General features: G+C 35.5%; 1 protein-coding gene across 1 annotated transcript in view; it reads left to right on the forward strand.

Annotated features, from left to right (window-relative positions):
• Window positions 1-16,565, forward strand: part of LOC128850235 (transportin-1-like) — a 52,478-nt gene extending 35,913 nt beyond the window's left edge. The window contains exons 11-22 of the mRNA XM_054053228.1: window positions 845-1,070; window positions 2,033-2,204; window positions 3,510-3,596; window positions 4,336-4,443; window positions 4,644-4,802; window positions 5,483-5,570; window positions 6,603-6,701; window positions 6,906-7,001; window positions 9,825-9,900; window positions 10,704-10,803; window positions 13,344-13,418; window positions 16,458-16,565. Coding sequence (XP_053909203.1) covers window positions 845-1,070; window positions 2,033-2,204; window positions 3,510-3,596; window positions 4,336-4,443; window positions 4,644-4,802; window positions 5,483-5,570; window positions 6,603-6,701; window positions 6,906-7,001; window positions 9,825-9,900; window positions 10,704-10,803; window positions 13,344-13,418; window positions 16,458-16,565 — 1,394 coding nt within the window. The remainder of the gene's footprint in view (window positions 1-844; window positions 1,071-2,032; window positions 2,205-3,509; window positions 3,597-4,335; window positions 4,444-4,643; window positions 4,803-5,482; window positions 5,571-6,602; window positions 6,702-6,905; window positions 7,002-9,824; window positions 9,901-10,703; window positions 10,804-13,343; window positions 13,419-16,457) is intronic.
• Window positions 16,566-19,621: the final 3,056 nt, after the last annotated feature.

Below are 19,621 nucleotides of genomic sequence, written 5' to 3' on the forward strand. Positions count from 1 at the left end.
TGATACAAGAAGAATATTTAATAAATTTGATTCTTACATTTCATTTGGTGTTTTCAGAAATGGAGAAGACTGGTCATGTGACTTTGGTGCCCTGAGCTGCTTTTTTGTGGACGATTCTCTGATTTAAATGTGATAACTTCCATTTCTTCATATTTGCTCATAGGCTTGGCTTTTTGCCTGTATTTCCAGCATCTCTGTCCACTTTGCAAACTGCAGGAATATGTTTAGGTCCATGCCTGGATTATCTATCTCTTCATACAGCGAACATACTTTTTCTTTGTTGCTACAAAACATTTTGTTGGCTTGGATTTCAAGTCAAGCAAGGTAATAGTTAGTACTTCTGACAAATCTCAAGCGTATTACTGCCCTTGCTGACTTGAAGTGTGTATCTTTTATTGCTGGTCAGTATTTGTGTGATATTAGGAGAAAACAAGAAGAAAATAAAATATCTTGAGGAATCCTTTTTAATGATACAATGATTTGTTATAAAGGCCTAATCTGTCTCTACTTGTTGTCTTGGTCACTCTGAGTAGATTGGCATAAGACTTCCAAGCTTTATAAACTAATTTTTATTTGGATGTTCTTGCTATACTTCATTTAATAAAGCAGTATTTCTGAGGATTGGGGAATCACTGAAGTAGAAATGTAGTTGAAATTAATATAAATTTGCGGATTTTAATTATTGTTTATGGTGAGGTTTCCTTTTAAGGACTTAGCAAGTCAACCTAATTTATGTTATGTATTACTATGTGATAGAGGATGAAAATATTTCCCTTCCAGGAAATAACAAAGTTCTATTATGTTTTCTAATTCTTTACTGTAATTGCTGTATTTTTCCTTCTAGGCTGCATGCAGGGTATGATTCCATATCTTCCTGAGCTAATTCCTCACCTTATTCAGTGCCTCTCTAACAAAAAGGCTCTTGTGCGCTCCATTACATGCTGGACTCTTAGTCGCTATGCACACTGGGTAGTTAGTCAACCCCCAGACACATACTTGAAGCCATTAATGACTGAGTTGCTAAAGCGTATTCTGGATAGCAACAAGAGAGTACAAGAAGCTGCCTGCAGGTGAGCCAAAGCTTAAACAAAAAGCATTGTCCATGACACCGTATTTTCATGGGAAACTATTTTAATGCCTTTATCAATGAATTAATGCATGAATCCATTTCTGGCTCTTAATGTTTTTTTTTTCCTTTTAAATTGGAGTAAGTTCAGCTTCTTCTGAAGTAGTCATAAATTACTCAAAGTTGTAATAAAATGAAAAAAGTTAATTTGTATTTCTCTTGTCCATTTTGTTTTCAGAGTATATGAATCACCAAACTAAGCAATCTATTGCAGTAAAAAGAATGATCTGTATGTGACACTTGTTTATTTTCAATGTTTTAAGTTTCAGTGACCAGAAATCTGGCGTTTATATGTTTATGAACAAGGTCAATGCTAGTAACAAAGTAAAGCTATCCTCTTTGCATTAGTGATGTTTTTATATTTAGCTCAGGATTACCAAAACATTTGTGTTGCAGTTATTTCAAGGGATATTCCCTTTCTCTTGAAAGGAGGTCCTTGGAGGTAAGATTCCCTTCTCCCCCTTGTCTGCTGATATTTAGAAAAAAAAATGGAATGGGTATGCCTCTTGCACAGGAAGTTCAACAAAAAAAGCTCTTATGTGTCAGTTTGTGTGGGGCAGGAGTGTACATGGCAGACTGCCAAAAAAGTTTCTTCATAAAACAGAATTAGTTCTGTAACATGTATACATAACAGGTTTTACAGGAATATTTTTAATTTTTTCTCATCACAATGCAAGAGTTGAATATTTTTGTTTAATCAAAATAGATTGAGTTTATCTCAGTAATACCACTTTGAAAACATACTTTGGATTATTTTGAAGATTAAATATAGTTCTGTGTTTAAACAGAAATAGGTAGTGTGGGGCATTTTGTGATGATCTTGTCTTTTATGTTTGGGTTTGTTGTTTGTTTTTTTTTTCAAAGATACTAACTGACCTGTTTGGGGTGGGTTTTTTTGTCATTCAGTGCCTTTGCTACTCTAGAAGAGGAGGCTTGTACAGAGCTTGTTCCTTATCTTGCGTATATACTTGACACTTTGGTCTTCGCATTTAGTAAATACCAGCATAAAAACCTGCTCATTCTTTATGATGCTATAGGAACTCTAGCAGATTCTGTAGGACATCATCTAAATAAACCAGTGAGTATACCTTATGTTCTGTAGAAGCACTTGTCATATATCAAAACACTGGTCTGGTGGGTTTTACAGTGTACTTTACATGTTCTAAAACAGAAATGCTGACCTTTCTGTGTAGGCTTCAATAATAATAGATATTTACATGTAAAATACATAGACTGCATGTAATTTTCCCATTACAAAAATATTCCCCATTTTGACTAAACAATTTTGTGTGCGTGTGGTGGCTTGTGAAATGTGCTTCTCATTATCCTGACTCTCTTTTCTCCTTCTCAGAATTTTTCAGCTTAGAGGAGATGCATATATCAATATAGATATGAAATGGGACTTTAAAGAAATTGGTAGAATGTGTGTGACAATTTCTAATGCCTGGGGGGGGGGGTTGTAACCACTTTCAGTATAGCTAAGCCGCTCTGTTAGTCTTTCCAATACATTGGAGCACATCATCATTAAAAATTGCTTTATCAGTGTGGGAGATATGCATTTTATATATAAAAGCACAGAATCCTTTGGACAAAGCACAGATAGCATACAGGCTTTTTGTATTGTACACGTGTTCATTAATAGGATATGCACATGTCATGCATCTTATGATGGCTATTGAAATTTGCTTTATTTCTCTATAGTGCTTCACTTGACATATACACACTATAATAAAACAATCTGAGTTGTCGCTATGGCATTTTAATTGCCATCCAAGACTCCACACTATCAAAGGACATCTTTTTTCAATCTCTCTCTGGCCCCGACCAGTTTGACATTTGACAGCACTAGGAGGAAGCTAAATGGGAGCACCTGCTAATGGTGGGACTTTGTTCAGTCACTTAGAATATTGTATCTTTGGACATAGTATTCGCTGTCAGCATCTGTTAGCTGTTTAAATACTTTCTGGGAACAATGGTACTACAGGATTGTTGCATCAGGGCAATGAGAGATGGTTGAGAAAAGCAGATGGTAGATGCGCATCCAGACTGCATTGCTGGTAAAAATGTTTTCTGTAGGCCCTATAGATTTGTAACAAACCCATCAGCTATTAAAAGTTGCTAGACTGAAGCCAAACCTGGAAGAAAAAAATCATTCTGCAAAGTTACTTATGTGCTTCAGAAAAAAAATCTTAAGACATAACTTGTATATTCTAATAATTAACTACTTCTACATATTTCAGCAATGATTGAATTACAGTACATCAAATTTCTTTTGCTGAAAATGTAGAATATATCAATTCTTATTATATAAATTTTCTAGCTTTGAAATAAACTAGTATGCAATAAAGTGTTTCAGTAGCTGGTGCATTTTCATCCCAAACAGGAATATATTCAGATGCTAATGCCTCCATTAATCCAGAAGTGGAACATGTTGAAGGATGAAGATAAAGATCTCTTCCCTTTATTGGAGGTAAATGTTAAAATTTGAGTATGTTTTATTAAGAACTTCTAGGAATTACCTGTTTTAGTAAAGATGATCCTACTAGGAAGTGTGACTATAAAAGCTGATCGTGTTAGGTATTTCCCATTTGGAGAAAATATTATGACTGCAGTGAGAAAATCATTTAGATTAATTTTCTGCCATTCTTGAGTGTTTCTTTGCAGTTCTTTTAAAAAAAAAAATTGTTCCATCCCCATGTTCTTGTCTTCTCTCTCCTTGCTCTCCCTTCATCCCTCCATTAAAACTATTATCAGAGAGGCTGAACATATGAACCAGACCATGTAGTCGATTCTGTAATACTTTCCATGTGCGAAGCAGTAAAACTCTTCTAGAGAAATTAGTTTCATAACTTTTGGGTAAAGTTAGGGCTTGACTGTGGTCAAGATACTGAAGTTTAGTGTAAATGCTAACTGAATTATAATAACTGTCTTCATATGAACTTTCTTGGCCACCTCTTAAGATGATGCTACTTCTGAGAAATTTTCTCAACTGATACATGTAGGGGAGAGTAACAATTACCTAACAGATGCCTTGGCTCAGCTAATAGGTACTGCCTTTCTAGGTTGCTTTTACTTAAGTATACTCACAAGTAACTTATTAAAATGCTTTTAATTTACCACTGCCAAGTAATAGGTACTTTGGGGAGGTGAGGAAAGTTAGTGTGTCTCTCTTACTCTTCTGTTTTTTAAATTTTTTTCTTTTATTCCAGTGCCTGTCATCAGTTGCTACTGCCTTGCAGTCTGGCTTTCTTCCATACTGTGAACCTGTGTACCAGCGTTGTGTAAATCTGGTGCAGAAGACTCTTGCACAAGCCATGGTATTTTTCTGTTGCTATTCTAATGTTTCAGAATATCTCCTTAAACCAATGTATTAACCATATAAAGTTACAAGTTTGCCATTGAACACATAAATGAAGCTGCAGTTGTGAAACTAATTTTTTGTTGGTTTGATTTTACATTTGTGTGTACCTGAGAAAATGTAATACTTGTTTTGAAAATGCATACTTATTTGTTGCAGTTGCACAATGCTCAGCCAGACCAATATGAGGCTCCAGATAAAGATTTCATGATTGTAGCTCTTGATTTGCTCAGTGGTTTAGCTGAAGGACTGGGAGGCAACATTGAACAGCTAGTGGCCCGCAGCAATGTCCTGACACTAATGTACCAATGCATGCAGGTGAGATGAGTAACCTGTTCAATCCTATGTTGGGTCTGGCTGGGATGGAGGTAACTTTCCCCATAGCAGCCCGCAGTGCTATGCTGTGTATTGGTAGCCAGAAAGGTGTTGATAACACACTGGTGTTTTGGCTACTGCTGAGCAGCACTCCCACAGCATCCAGACTGCCTCTCCAACATTCCCTCCTCACCAGCAGGATGGGGGTGGGCAATATCTTGGGAGGGGGCACAGTCAGGACAGCTGATCGCAACTGACCAAAGGGATATTCCATACCACATGACATCTGCTCAGCAATAAAAGCTAGGAGAAAGGAGGTGGAGGGGGGCATTTGTTATTAAGGTGCTTGTCTTCTGGAGCAACTGCTACGTGTACCGAGGCCCTACTTCCTGGAGAGTGTCTGGACATTGCCTGCAGATGAGAAGTAGAGAATAAATGTGTTTGGTTCCTTTGCGTCCGTGCATGGCCTTTGCTTTTCTTTACTAAACTGCCTTTATCTCAACCCATGAGTTTTTAATCTTATTTTCTCCTCCTGTCCTGCTGAGGAGGGGAGTGAGAGAGCGGCTTGGTGGGCACCTGGCAGCCAGCCAAGGTCAACCTACCACAAATCCAAAGATTTTCTTTCTTAAGAGAATTGGAAACACTTCTGGAATTGTCAGGGGTTTTTTTCTTCTTCTCTTTAGGATAAAATGCCTGAGGTACGGCAGAGTTCTTTTGCATTGTTAGGTGATCTGACAAAGGCGTGTTTTCAGCATGTTAAGCCTTGCATCGGTATGTTTCTTTTACATATTAAATAATTAACATCAGATTGTAAAATGTAAGAGACTGATTTAGCCATTGTTAAGTTCCCTTTTCTGTTACTTCCCTTGTCACGGTGGTGTAAATTTTCATTTTCATTTATCAGTAAGGGTCTGTAGTGTTTTCTCCTTTGAACTGCATGTTTAAGACCTGTTCTTTTTGTTGACAGTGCAAAACTTCATTTTGCTGTTTGATTTTTATAATGTAACATGCTTCCTGTTGTGCTGGAATACAGCAAAACAGATGCATGTAGAATTCAGTTAGATCAGTTGCTTTCTTTGATAAATTCTTGATTTTGTGGCTTTTTTGTTTTACTAGAATCTACTGTTCCATACAATTTATATATATCGAAATTAGAAAACTTGGCTAGGGGGTAGATTTGGGTTTGTTTTTCGTTTTGTTCTTAATTTCAGTAGGGAAGTAGCATCAGTTAATACACTTCCACAATATTCATGGTATCTTCCCTCAGATACTCTTGAGATATATTTATCTTAACAAATAAATGCTTGGAGAGGTTTGGAATTTAAAATCTATTTGGCAGATGTTATAATTTATTTTTGTGACTAATATTTTATTAAAATGTAATCAAAGCTGTGATTTGCTTTCTAGTATTCATTTTTGTTGACTGTTGAGTTTTTTGGGGGAGTGTGTGTGTTTTTGGTTTTTTTGGGGTGGAGTGGGAGGTGCTTGCGGTTTTTTCTCCCCCCAGGAAGGGGAGCAAGGTTTGTAGAGTGACATAAAGGTAAAGCCTATTAGAAATATTTTTAAATCATAGTTTGAAAATATTTACATTGATCTGCTTTGGTTGTAAAATCCAGGTTAATCTGATATATAGCAGAAATATAGCAATATAGCTCTTGTTAATTCCTGTGTAATGCTTTACAATAATTAAAATATGCTTACATTATTTTTTTAATAAACTTTTTCCCCCTCTTTGTGATCTTACAGTAGTGGAACAAGATGGTTGTATTGTGTGATGAGATTTTAAAATGTTGTTCTTTCTAGCTGATTTCATGCCTATTTTGGGAACCAACCTAAACCCTGAATTCATTTCTGTGTGTAACAATGCCACCTGGGCAATTGGGGAAATCTCCATCCAGATGGGTAAGATTTTAATTTTTTTTCTTTGAATTTTTGCACATTTAGAGTGGTTTGTCTGTTTTTTTATTTTTAGTGCTACTTTCAAATTGAATTTAAATGTTAACATTATATTCTTGTCCTTGACAGTAAGTTCAATATACCAGATCTTAATAGATTATGTATATTAATGGTCATTTTCTTCTGAATGTTTCTTTTTGGATGTTTCAGGTATAGAGATGCAGCCTTATATTCCAATGGTGTTGCACCAGCTTGTAGAAATAATTAACAGACCCAACACACCAAAGACATTGTTAGAGAACACAGGTACCCACAAACTGAACCATTCATCGTGAAGGAAATTAGAGATTATTTTTTATAGTGATTTAAAAATTTTATAGAACTTATTTTATTGCTATGTATTTGGCTTTTATAAGCAAAAAGAATTCTGTTTTGCAGAAGGTCTTACAAGTCTCAACCTAGCAGCAAAACATGTATCATATATCTAGATTATTAAGGTTATTGCTTTCTCACCTTTATAACAATTTATATTTATTTATCATCTATTTAAGTACTCTTCCAGTTTTATTTATGTATACAATATGTCAAATGTATGCAGTAACACTTAAAGACTTAGTGGCTTTACACTGATTTTAATATATGCATGTCCTTACATGTGTACTGTATATCTATGTATATCTAGTGTTTGAAACAAATGTAATTGGCATATATAAAACAAATCATGAACTCTTTGAATTTTAAAAAAATGTGCTTTTTTTTAAGATTAATTTGTAGTAATATGCTCAACAATCTAGATCTCTGATGGCAGCTTTACCACAACATAACTGAAATATACGTATAACTTCTATTACCTGGTCACACAAATTTCTGAAAAGAAGTCTAACAGTGGCATGCATGTTTATATGTTCTGGCCAGCAGATTTGCCTTCCAAATTGGGAGCAGTCCCCAAATACCTGTTGAATCAGAATTTCTGAGGCTTGTTTCTTTTGCATTTATAAGAGGGCATGTTCTGATATGAAGAGCATCTTCCATACTTTAGCAAAACTTTGTTAATAACTTAAGAGGGATCTGGTTTACTGTTTTACTAATTGAGAACCTTTTGACTTTTTTTTTCTGTTTGAAAACTTTATTGTAAGGAAAAAGATACTTTAGCCATTATATCTGGCATAACTGAATATTATGCAAATTCAGTGCTGCAGTTACTTTTTTTTTTGAGCTAAACACGGGATAAATTGGACAGAGATTTCTTTATGCATATTTTTCCTCTAATATTCTTTACACCCCACCCCTTGTTTTTTTAGTATGGAGGGTGAACTTGAAGGAAAAATTGCCTAGTTGTCTGATGTATTATAGGTACTACTTTTTGAAAAGATAATCTCAGAGCAAATAACTACTTGTTATGAAACACACCATGGAATAGTATAGCAATATAAATTTTCTTTCCCCTAGCCTCCTTTGTCTGTATGTAATACCTGTAACTGAGAAGCATCCAGTGCTTAAGTGTTTATTTTCATCACTGCTAGAGAATTTTTTGAAGCATCCAAATGCTGCCTTTTTTTTCTTAGTATCTTAATAGTTACTTTAAATGTGGATGCATAACTGCAAATAAATGTTGTGTGGTGTGATTATAATAAAGTTTTCTGTGGGATATGGGATATTGTGCTGCATGCCCTTGATATGTGCAAGAGTATTACCATTTTCTATTTTAGGTTGTTATGTAATGAGCTATGAAAGCATTTCTATGGAAACATATGAGACCACCTTAAGTAAAAGTAGTTGCATAGAAAATAATGAGTGCATGCAAAAAAGTTAAATTTTGACAGAAATTACTATTCCTTGTACAAACTGTAGCTCTGAGAAATTAGATAAACCTTTAAAAAGTGTATTTTCATTTGAAAGTAGAACTTCAAATGCAGTTTTGTAAGTTAGATCTGCTGAAAATTGGAGACACTGCATATTGAAATTGAATAATGTCTGAGCAAAATAGTGAGCAATAGCTTTCATGGAATGAGTATGTTTCAAACTACTAGTATATCCTACACTAAACTTTTATTGGAGAAAGCATCATCTGCTTTATTGCATGTTTCATGAAACTGTTCACAAATGCCTGTTAATTAGTGTTCCATAGTATGTCCCTTGAACATAGGCTTCCTTTCTCTGCATCATATAAATCTGCTGGATTTTAGTATTATCAGGATTACTTGAAGCAAAATACATTGATATGTTATTCCCCACCTCCTTTTTCTAAAAATTAATCTTTTGTAAGTTGAGCAAACACCATTAAAACATATTTCCATGATGACATTTTCTTCAGTCTGCCCTCAGAACAAAGGACCATATTACCTAACCATCCAAAGTAGTGGGTTTGCTTTTCATGTGTCCTTATGCTTTTCTATTGGAAAACAGATTCTTATACAACTTTTATGAGGAAGCCTTTTCTGAACAGAAGAAATATTGGGACTAAAGAATTAATTTTCTGCAGTCAGTTGCTGTGAGTTAGCAACCACTTTAAATTCTCTACAAGATTATGAAGAAAACAAATATTTGGTGCTCTTAGAGGAGTGTATAATCTATTTAGCATTTATTGGATAGACCATAATATATTCAATGGAAAAGTATTTATAAATATATTTTTACTGATAGATAGTAGGCCTAATAAAATCTTTAATTCAAAATGTTGAAAAAATAAAATGTTTAGGACTATTTGATACTAAAACTGAAAGCTGTTAATTCCTTTCTGTCAAGAATATCTATAATAGTACTTTTTATTAAAAACTTTGAAGTTTATGGTAGGTAAATTTAGTATAAGAGATGATTCAGAAGAGGGCAGAATGACTACTCACATCAGAAAGCCTTTGAATTTTAAATTGGGGTTTTTTTGGTGTTCTCTCATTTTCTTTAATTTTTATTTTACCCTGGAGAGTATACCATATATGTTGCTGCCTCTTATTTAGGGGGTAGTAATAAACAGCACTAGTGAAATCTTATGTTTACTATCATACACAGATTCTGTTGGCTTCTGTTTCTGAGTTATTTGTTGTTTTTTTCTTTATTTTTTCTCCTTCCCCCTCATTTGCTCATGTCTTGGGTGACGTTTGGTGGTGTATAACCATGATTGCATTACCTTAGCAATAACAATTGGTCGTCTTGGTTACGTTTGTCCTCAAGAGGTGGCCCCCATGCTACAGCAGTTTATAAGACCCTGGTGTGTATTATTCAATCTTTTTTTTTTTAATTCATTTTTTTTCACTCTTTCTTGCCTTTCTTTCTGTCTGCCTTTCTTTCTGTCTTCTATCTCACTTTTAGATATATTTTCAGTTGGTTACATAATCTCAATCCTTAATCATTGCGAACCATGTGACTAATCTTGTCCTATCAGATTTATGAGCTTTTAGTAGCACTTTTATGTATTCTTTATGTTGTGGCTAACAACTAATTTATGCATGGGATAAGACTGTCACATGCTTGCGTGTTAAAGCTTGACTACGAAAGAGCATTTTAAAATCCACCAGAATGATAATACAATGCATGCAAATACTGTAAAATTTAAACTGTGTATTACTTTACTTAAAATTCAGTCTGAGGTTTGAATTGCTGTATGGAATATGTTTCTAGACTTATGTATAAAATAGCTTGCTTGCTGCTGTAAAAGTTAAATAACTGTTCTGTTTTATCTGATATAATTCATATTGCAATAATATATGTTCTGCTTCTAGTAATGGTAGTTTCTATAAATATTTCATATACATGTTTCTTTTGTATTTAGTGGAATACAGGTCACACTTTCCAACTGTATATAGTGCAACAGAAAAACAAGATTCTGGACATGATACCTAATGGGAATATACTTGTAAAGACTGTGCAACAAGTATCTTTCTAAGTGTTCAAAATAGTGTTTCAGAAAATCTTATCAGTGTGACTTATTCCATCAAATACTGACATCTAGTTCTGACTTATTTGAATGAAAAAGTAATAGAATTAGATAAGTTTTGCTCTTCAATTTACTAGGTGCACCTCTCTGCGAAACATAAGAGACAATGAGGAAAAGGATTCAGCATTCCGTGGGATATGTACCATGATCTCTGTCAACCCCAGTGGAGTAGTCCAAGTAAGATACATAAATAGATCGTAATTTATTTTTTTTGTTTACTCATGTGGATTTTAGTGAAAGCTGTATATGGAGTATGAAAGAGATTAGCTTGATGTTGATTCCCTCTAGTACATACTGTATCTCCTTTTTTTGACATCAAGGAGGACAAAATGTTTATATTTCAAATGATACATATCATGATAATTCTGGATTTCTGCTTCAGGAGTTATCACGTATGGGAAAAGGACAGTGTTCTTAAATTCTTTTTTTGTCCTTTATTGCAAAGAATATGTAAATAATGACCTTAAACTGTATTTTGATACTTCTGTCAGTCTTTTATGTTGAGGCTATATATGAAAATAAAAGGCAAAATCTGACATGCTAAAACCTATTTTTCACATGTGATCTAGACTTTTAAAAAACAAACAGAACAAAACCAATATTCACCCCTTCATTCTTAAAACTTGGATAGTGGAGATTCTGTTTCAACTTTGGATATTTTGCTTAAATAGTATGACAAGGAAGATGCATCTCTAAAAGAAATAGTATATCTCAAGAATAGAATATGACTTGCTCATTAGTCTCTGCAGATCCAAAGTAAAGCTGTACCAATGTAATTTTTTCTAAGAGGAAAATTAATAAGAGATTCACAGAATCATTGAGGTTGAAAAAGACCCCTAAGATCATTAAGTCCAACTATCAGCCCAACATCACCATGCCTTCTGAACCATGTACTGAAATGCCAGATCTACACAGATTTTAAACCCCTCTAGGGATGGAGACTCCACCACTGCCCTGGGCAGCCTCTGCCAGTGCTTCACCACTCTGTCAGTAAAGAATTTTTTCCTGATGCCTAATCTAAACCTCCCCTGGCACAACTTGAGGCCATTTCCTCTCATCCTGTTACTTGTTACTTTGGAGAGGAGACCAGCACCCACCTCGCTACAACCTCCTTTCCGGGAGCTGCAGAGAGCAATGAAGTTTCCCCTCAGCCTTCCCTTCTCTAGACTGAAAAACCCCAGGGCACTTAGCTGCTCTCAAGAACCCTTGTTTTCCAGCCCTTTCCCCAGCTCCGTTGTCCTCCTCTGGACGCGCTGCAGCCCCTCAATGTCTTTCTGGGATTGAGGGGCCCAAAATTGAACCCAGAATTTGAGGTGTGGCCTCACCAGTGCTGAGTCCAGGGGGACGATCCCTTCCCTGCTCCTGCTGGCCACCCTATGGCTGATCCAAGCCAGGATGCTGTTGGCTTTCTGGGCCACTGCTGGCTCATGTTCAGCTGCTGTAGAGCAGCACCCTCAGGTCCTTCTCCACCAGGCAGCTTTCCAGCTGCTCTTCCCCAAGCCTGGAGCTGCACAGGGTTGTTGTGGCCCAAGTGCAGGACCCGGCACTTAGCCTTCTTATCCTCATACAATTTACCTGGGCCCATGGATCCAGCCTGTCCAGATCGCTCTGCAGAGCCTCCCTACCCTCAAGCAGATCAACGCTTCCACCCAACTTGGTGTCATCTGCAAACTGACGGAGGGAGCACTTGATTCCCTCAACCAGATCATGGATGAAGACATTGAACAGGACTGGGCCCAGCACAGAGCCCTGGGGACACCACTTGTGACCAGGCTCCAACTGGATTGAACTCCATTCCCCACCACTCTCTAGGCCCGGCCATCCAGCCAGTGTTTTACCCAGTGAAGTATATGCCTGCCCAATCCATGGGCTGCCGGCTTTTCCAGGAGAATGCTGTGGGAAACACTGTCAAAGGCTTTAATGAAATCCCAGTAGAGAGCATCCACAGGCTTTTATCAAGATGAATTTCCCTCTCTTCTGCCTGGAATACTTCTCCCTGAAACACAAGAATTGAGGCTCTGTCTTGTTTTGAATTTTTCCGTTCATTTCATTTATCCCTTGTTCTGTACTTAGCATTTCCCTCTTCTGCTGTCCATTTGTTCTTTCACACGGCTTAAAGAGAGCGAGTAAATAAGGACTCTTCATTATCCCAGCTCGTCTCCTATGTAATTGTTATCCTCAGTTCCTATCCAAAAACATGTGCATTATCAACTTATGATGAAGACTGATGTTTTAATGGTGTAGTAGGAGGTAATTCATGACAGCAGATGAACTAAACATAAGGATTTGGGGTGGCTTTAGTTTTGAACCTGTATGATAAACATTTTGTGTATCTCAGAAACAACTTCTGTCTCTGCTTAAAGAAATATGTATCTTTGTACCCAACTGGAAATATGCAAGAGTGAGTTGTGAATGTGGTCTTGAGTTTGTTGATTGTTATTAGGATGATTGGTACTCAAACTTGGCATGTGTACTGAAAGAATTAGTTAGACAAGTGTGGTGTGGAAGGGATGGAGGTGTTTTGATTTGTTTGGTTTTTTTAACTGTGGTTTATTTAATCAAAAACCTGATTAAACAAAGCTATTCCTAAACGTAAATCCAAAATCAGTTGTGAATTAGGATCAAATACCCTGCATAATTCATAGAATGAACATCTAGCATGATTTTTAGACCTATAAATTGAGGTTTCTAACCTATGTGATTGTTTAATCTTATAGGACTTTATTTTTTTTTGTGATGCTGTTGCATCATGGATTAGCCCAAAAGATGATCTCCGAGACATGTTCTGTAAGGTAATGTTTCTAGTATGACAGTATATGTGAACTGTGGTTGTTTTGGATCCTCTGTTTCTTTTTTGCTTTCTCTTTCTACTATTAGCACTTACTGTATTTGTGGTCATGAAAGCTTTCTTTCAAAGTCATGGACTTTCAGGCAAAATATCATAAAAATCTGAAGTTATTTTACCTATATATTCTTATATGCTTTCTGCTTTCAGGTTATTTCAAAACTCTTTTTAAAAATGTTGAAAAGCCCACTTGAGAATTTATTTGAAAGGATAATCATCCTCAAAGAGCTTTTCATAATATCCAAACGACTACATTTTGACTGCATTTAGAAGAACAGGGGCTTTTTATACCACATAGAAGACTTCGGGGGTTTTTTTTGAGGGGGGTGGTGGTGTTTTTTTGGGGTTTGTTTTTCTTTTCTTTTCTTTTCTTTTCTTTTCTTTTCTTTTCTTTTCTTTTCTTTTCTTTTCTTTTCTTTTCTTTTCTTTGTGTGGTTCAAGACTTCCCCCCATGTTTTATTTTTTTTGAGAAATATTTAGAAAACTGCAAATTAAAAAATCTTCCAGTGGTATCCTGATCTGTTTGTCTTGTTTCAGCTGAAAATAAGGTTTTAGGATTGCTTATTCCTCCTCAGAATCCCTATTGCATAAGCAAGTCTTCAAAAAACTAATGGACAGTGATAGCCAAGAACGCATCCCTGGATAAACTATCAATAGAATTTAAGCAAAAGGACCGTTTGCCTAGTGTGAAATAAGCAAAGGAAAAAAATCCAAACCCCATCTAGAAAGTAATATATTGTGTTTTGGCACTAGTGTCTTAGGTTAAAACCCAGAACAAAATTAAATGATTTCATTTTCATGAACAGATGCTGTTAGTGTTCAGTAGCGTGGCTATGTATGTTGTAAAGTGAAATATCTGTTTTTAGGAAGGATGTATGTCAAAAGTTAATAGTCCTCTTAAAGCTAAAATAGAGCATATTTCTAAGTATGTAGTTGGATCATGGGTCAGCATTGGCACTTTCTTTTCACGTAATGCCAGATGTGAACATTGGAACAGAATCTAGAAGTTTTGAATCTCATCTTGAGGAGCAAAGACAAAAATCTTGGTGTTCTAGTTAGGAGACCAGTTATCTGAGAGGCTTCTCTAAAACTCCCAAACAAGTCTTAGAGAGTTTTATTTGCCGGCATTTTCGGTATCTCTTCGAAAGACCATCAGGGTCAGGAAATGCATGGCTGTGAGTATTCTAGCATCAGTAGAAGGAAATGGCAAATACAAGCTTAAAATAAAATCCAGGATGCTGTCTGTGATGATTGTCCACAGCAGTTTCAGTACATGTTTCTGTCCTAGTCCTCCAGCTTTCATTACTTGCTTCAATAAGCTATGCTCCTCTTTTTCAGATTCTTTCCAGGATATCCATGTGGGATCTAATGCATTCAAAATAGACACTATGTCTCTTGGTCACTTGGCATAAGGACATCCTTGTTTTTTAAAGTGTATTCTTTTGTGCTTTTTGTCATGCAAGAAAGGAAACAAAGCTTTCTTCAAGTAATTGCATGCAAATTTTTTAGATTGCTTCCTCATTGGAGTGAGTTTTTATGCTAGCTGAATATGTGATTACTGTAGTCCAGTTACATGTTTTTGCAACGATAATTGTGCCTTTTAGGAACAATAGAAAAAACTTTTTGTATTCCCATGAGGTCTTTCTCTTGCTAGTGGATTGTCCAGCGTTTGTTTCTTTGGGGTGGGTGGGTTGGTTGGTTTGTTTGGATCATCAGAGATGAGAGAGAAAATACTCCTTCTGAAAGCATGTTTAGATGAGCTGCCAGTGTTGAGATCCAATGCATACTTGAAGAATTGTATCGTGTTTTATAGAAGCAAGATATCTGAAGACTGTAGTTGAAGCTTACTTGCTGTACTGGAAGATGATTTAAAAAAAAATGTTCCTTTTATTGTACATGAACATTCTTAGATTTTTTTGGTAGTTTCATGGCAGCTGACTAATCAGACTCTGGGTTAGGAAAGAGAGATTAATCTGCCTGTGGAAGGTCTATTTCAGGGAAAACAGCAGTAAATTACCTGGTGATGCTGTGATGTTATTATTGCTACATGCTGTTTAAGAACAGCACTGATCGAGAAAGTTGTGTTGAGGGTGAACTCAATACCATGAACTTTGACATTGCCATTTTTGTGAGGATGTTTTCATGACAGACTGTTCCACAATTCAGTATCCTTGAGTTTAAAAAAGAAAAACAACCCAAAACTTTAAACACTCTGCATTATTTTCTGTTAGGAGGAGTCTTTTTTTCTGCTGTTGTTCTTTCATATGTTTGCCTTTTAACTTGCTGGTTTCAAGCTAAAACACTAAGACCTTTTTGACAGTATCATTTGATTTTCATAGTTTTCAGTTAATTTATTACATTGGAGGTTCCAGACTGAAACCTGTAGATTTATTTTTTTTTCTATTCCACTCTTATGCTAGCTTTTGACTGCTGTGGATCCTTGTTCTTTCAAAACACAAAAGATTTTAATAGCTTCCTTTTTAGTAATAGTTGTCTAGAGGGTCCATGGAAAAAACACAACTCTCTCAGGATGCTTTTGTATTTGTCTTAGAAATTGACATTCTGTCAAATGCTGGTTGTGGTTCTGGCTCAGCTTTCCTCCCAGAACATATCATGCGTTTTAAAAAAACATGACTACAGGAATCTTAACACATAAATCATGTCAATTGAAAAAATTTTTAGCATTCTGAAATGGCTGAACTCTAGGTTGTAAGTCACTATAGTCATTAAAAATACATACATGCGTACATGTATATTTATATAGAATATATTTATATATTTTATACTAATTTGCATGGGTAGCTATAGTCTGTATGTCACCCTTAACTGAAATGTGGGGCTTTTTGTTGAAATATTAAACTGGGGAATTCAAATGGACATTTGCACAATCCAGCAGTGTTTGGCTTACTGCATGTGTTGCTACTAAATATTGATCGTGTATATGCTCTTTAATGATTATCTTGACTTCCCCTCCACTCATTTGTAGATTCTTCATGGATTTAAAAATCAAGTTGGGGATGAGAATTGGAGGCATTTCTCTGACCAGTTTCCTCTTCCCTTAAAAGAGCGCCTTGCAGCTTACTATGGAGTTTAGCCTCATGCACTGTAGCTGCAGTCCCATAATTAGAGGTGAGCACACAAATCTTCCTTGCTAAGCAGAGCTGTATAACAGACTTCCCCCCTGTTTACATTATATGAAACATAATTAATTCACTAGGCTAAAATTTTTCAGATACACTGGAACAGATATCTTTCCTTACTATAAGAATTAAAAAAAAAATATTATAGTGTACCTAAATGGTGGTAGCTGTAACAAAAGCAGTTGTCTGACTATGTTCTTTTATTTTTAGAGAGAGAGTGTGTGAGTGTATGATATGCACAGTAGTGTATCAAGGTAACATTGGAAGCGTAGATGTAACAAAGTGCCTGTTCAGGTTTAATAAACAAAATAATGATTATAATCCTCAAGACATCATACTAAAGTCACAGGCTCACTTATGTCTTATGAATTAGTAGATGGTGGATGTGGTCTAAGCAGGAATATTTCCCTAGGATAGGAGAGTAAGTTTGTTAAGATACTTCAGCCATTAGAAGTCCAGTATGTTCCTAACCACATACTTGATAATCTTTGCACTGAATAAAGGATGTTATGCTAATCTGTAACGGCTGACTATAGAGACTCATGTTTTAAGGAGGCTGATATGCTGCTTGTTGCCACATTCCACTTTATGCACCAATTCAGAATTGTTATAGTTCTGTGTGGGGAATGATTTAACTTCAGCAAAGAACAGTGATTGTGCATTCTAGAATACTTGTACTGTTATTCCACCTTGCTTTGTATGTTGCTCATGCACACTGTATAAAGCAAAGTTCCTGTGTGTAGTGTGATACTGTGAAGAGATTATTATACAACCCAAAAAAGAGGGCAAGATAAATTTATTCATTCAATCTTTATATAAATTTGATACTTGCTCTATAAGTTTTGTACTGAAATTATTGAAATGAATCATGCAATTCTGTTTTGTTTTTGAATGAAAATCTATTTAAAAGTCAGCCTAAGATTTGTCAGTGACATAAGAAATTGTTCGAATTGCATGTTTAATCTGAACAATGGTTTAAAAATAATTTCAAATATTTACATATTCGTAAATGAGGGTGTTTTAGTTCCAAAATAAGTGGGGCTTTTTCATCCTAATGAAGAAGAATACAAAGTGGTAAAATTGTCAATTATTCTCAGTTATTACTGAGGAGACACTGGGGCTATCTTGTTTAATCCACCTAAAAGTGAAGTTGTTAGGTCAAAAGCAGGTATATTTAATATTCTTTCTCAATGTCATAACTACCTCATAATGTTGTACTAAAAAGGCAAAAGCTTGTTAGAATATATAGGACTGTTTTTATCTTTAATCTAAGCTTAGCCACAATAGTTGAACTGTCAGTATAGCTCTAAAGTAGACAATGTTGTTTTAGGAATAATAATTTATCTGGTATAAATGGACTCTTTTCTTAAACAGACGTAAAAGGGAAAAATCTATGCATAAATTCATTTTTAAATTAAAGATTGGCACCTACCGCTAAAAAATGTAATGATCTGTCAGTTAAGGTTGGAAGTAACTATACCTCTATATTTTCTTTTACAGGTCCTTCAGTCTGGGAGAAGTGAGGGACCCTCTGCACCCAGGGAAAATGTTACCCTTTACTAGGGGGAAGGGTAAACCAGTAGGGAATACAGTAAAATCCCAACCCTACTGGGAGGGGTGGGAGGGAGGTGTTGCCATCACTGTATTAAGTTGATGTTGGGAAATGTTTTAACATCTGGAGCCTTTGTGGGTGGAAATGTCTCCTATTACAACTCTGCACTGGATTTGAAGAAGGAAAAAAAAATCTATTAACAAAACAGCACATTCTGGACTATTGTGGGGAATTGTACCAAAATAAGAACTATACAATTGAACCATAGGGATACGTAAAGAGGAAAACTATTTTGCGCACAATAAAGGAAACCTAAGAATGGGAGTCACAAACAGTTAAAGGCTTTCTTTTTTCTTTTACTGTTTGGTTTTCTTTTCAATAAGGATTTCCTACATTATTTCATCCAGCTTGATGGGATTTCTAGGTAATTTGCATGTTAATGAATAACTAAAGAATTAAGTTACTACAGTTAAAATGCAGCTTGTATCTGTATTAGGAGAAGCACTTGCAGTGTACAAGATAGAAACTCCAACATAAATTAATAAATGAACTTGGACAAAATGAAGCAACCTGCAAGGTGCCAAATAAGGGACACTTCAAAGGAAAGACTGACGTTAATTTTTACATTTTAAAAAAAGTACCAGATATGATTTGGTTATTGTACTTTGTTAGATTTAATTTCTAGAGTAAGACATTATTCTTAATGTGCATTTTAAGGTTCAGGCATGCATTCTGGCTCATAGTGACCAGAAATAAATTCAATTAGTGGGAACGTAGCATGCTTTCATCACATAGAGTGAAACTGGTATATATTTACCTATGTTGCGCCAGTCATGTTGCAGTTTACCAATTCAATATAGCCCTGCATTTAAAATTCTTTTTCTAAGATTCCGTGGATCTTATTTTTATTATGACTATAGATATCAAGTACTGTAGTTAACAATTAGGCCTTGAAATACCTTTTAGGATCTGTTAAGATTAAGATTGATATAGTATTGTGTGTAACCTGCACAATGTGGAAAGCTGATATAACTGTGCAAAAATATTTGCCTCTTTGCTGTCAGTGTAATGTGCTTTCTGCATGGTTATATACTAGTGATTTTTGGCAGAATCTCTAAAAATGAGTTACATGGTAAGAACTGTTAAAGGCTGTGTAAATGTTAGTTGGTACATAAAGACAACTGTAGAAGTTGATAACATATTGCTATATTTGTGTTTATTCCCACTCAACATATTACCTTTTATCCTTTTTTTTTGTTCACAGCATAATCTTAGAGATGTTTAAGTTAATGGATGTAGTGCAGGGTATCTACAATATATTGGCGCATGTTGATGGCCCTTTGTGAGGTGGTTAAATCCACAAGGGTGCAAGTTTAAAGGCTACAGAGTGAAAGGTAGTTTGGATCCTCTTCATTTCATTTGTTTAGCTTTTCTGTTGATGGGTGGGTTTTTTTCTCT

Source organism: Cuculus canorus, chromosome W, assembly GCF_017976375.1.
Source record: "Cuculus canorus isolate bCucCan1 chromosome W, bCucCan1.pri, whole genome shotgun sequence".
In the NCBI taxonomy this organism is placed as follows: domain Eukaryota; kingdom Metazoa; phylum Chordata; class Aves; order Cuculiformes; family Cuculidae; genus Cuculus; species Cuculus canorus.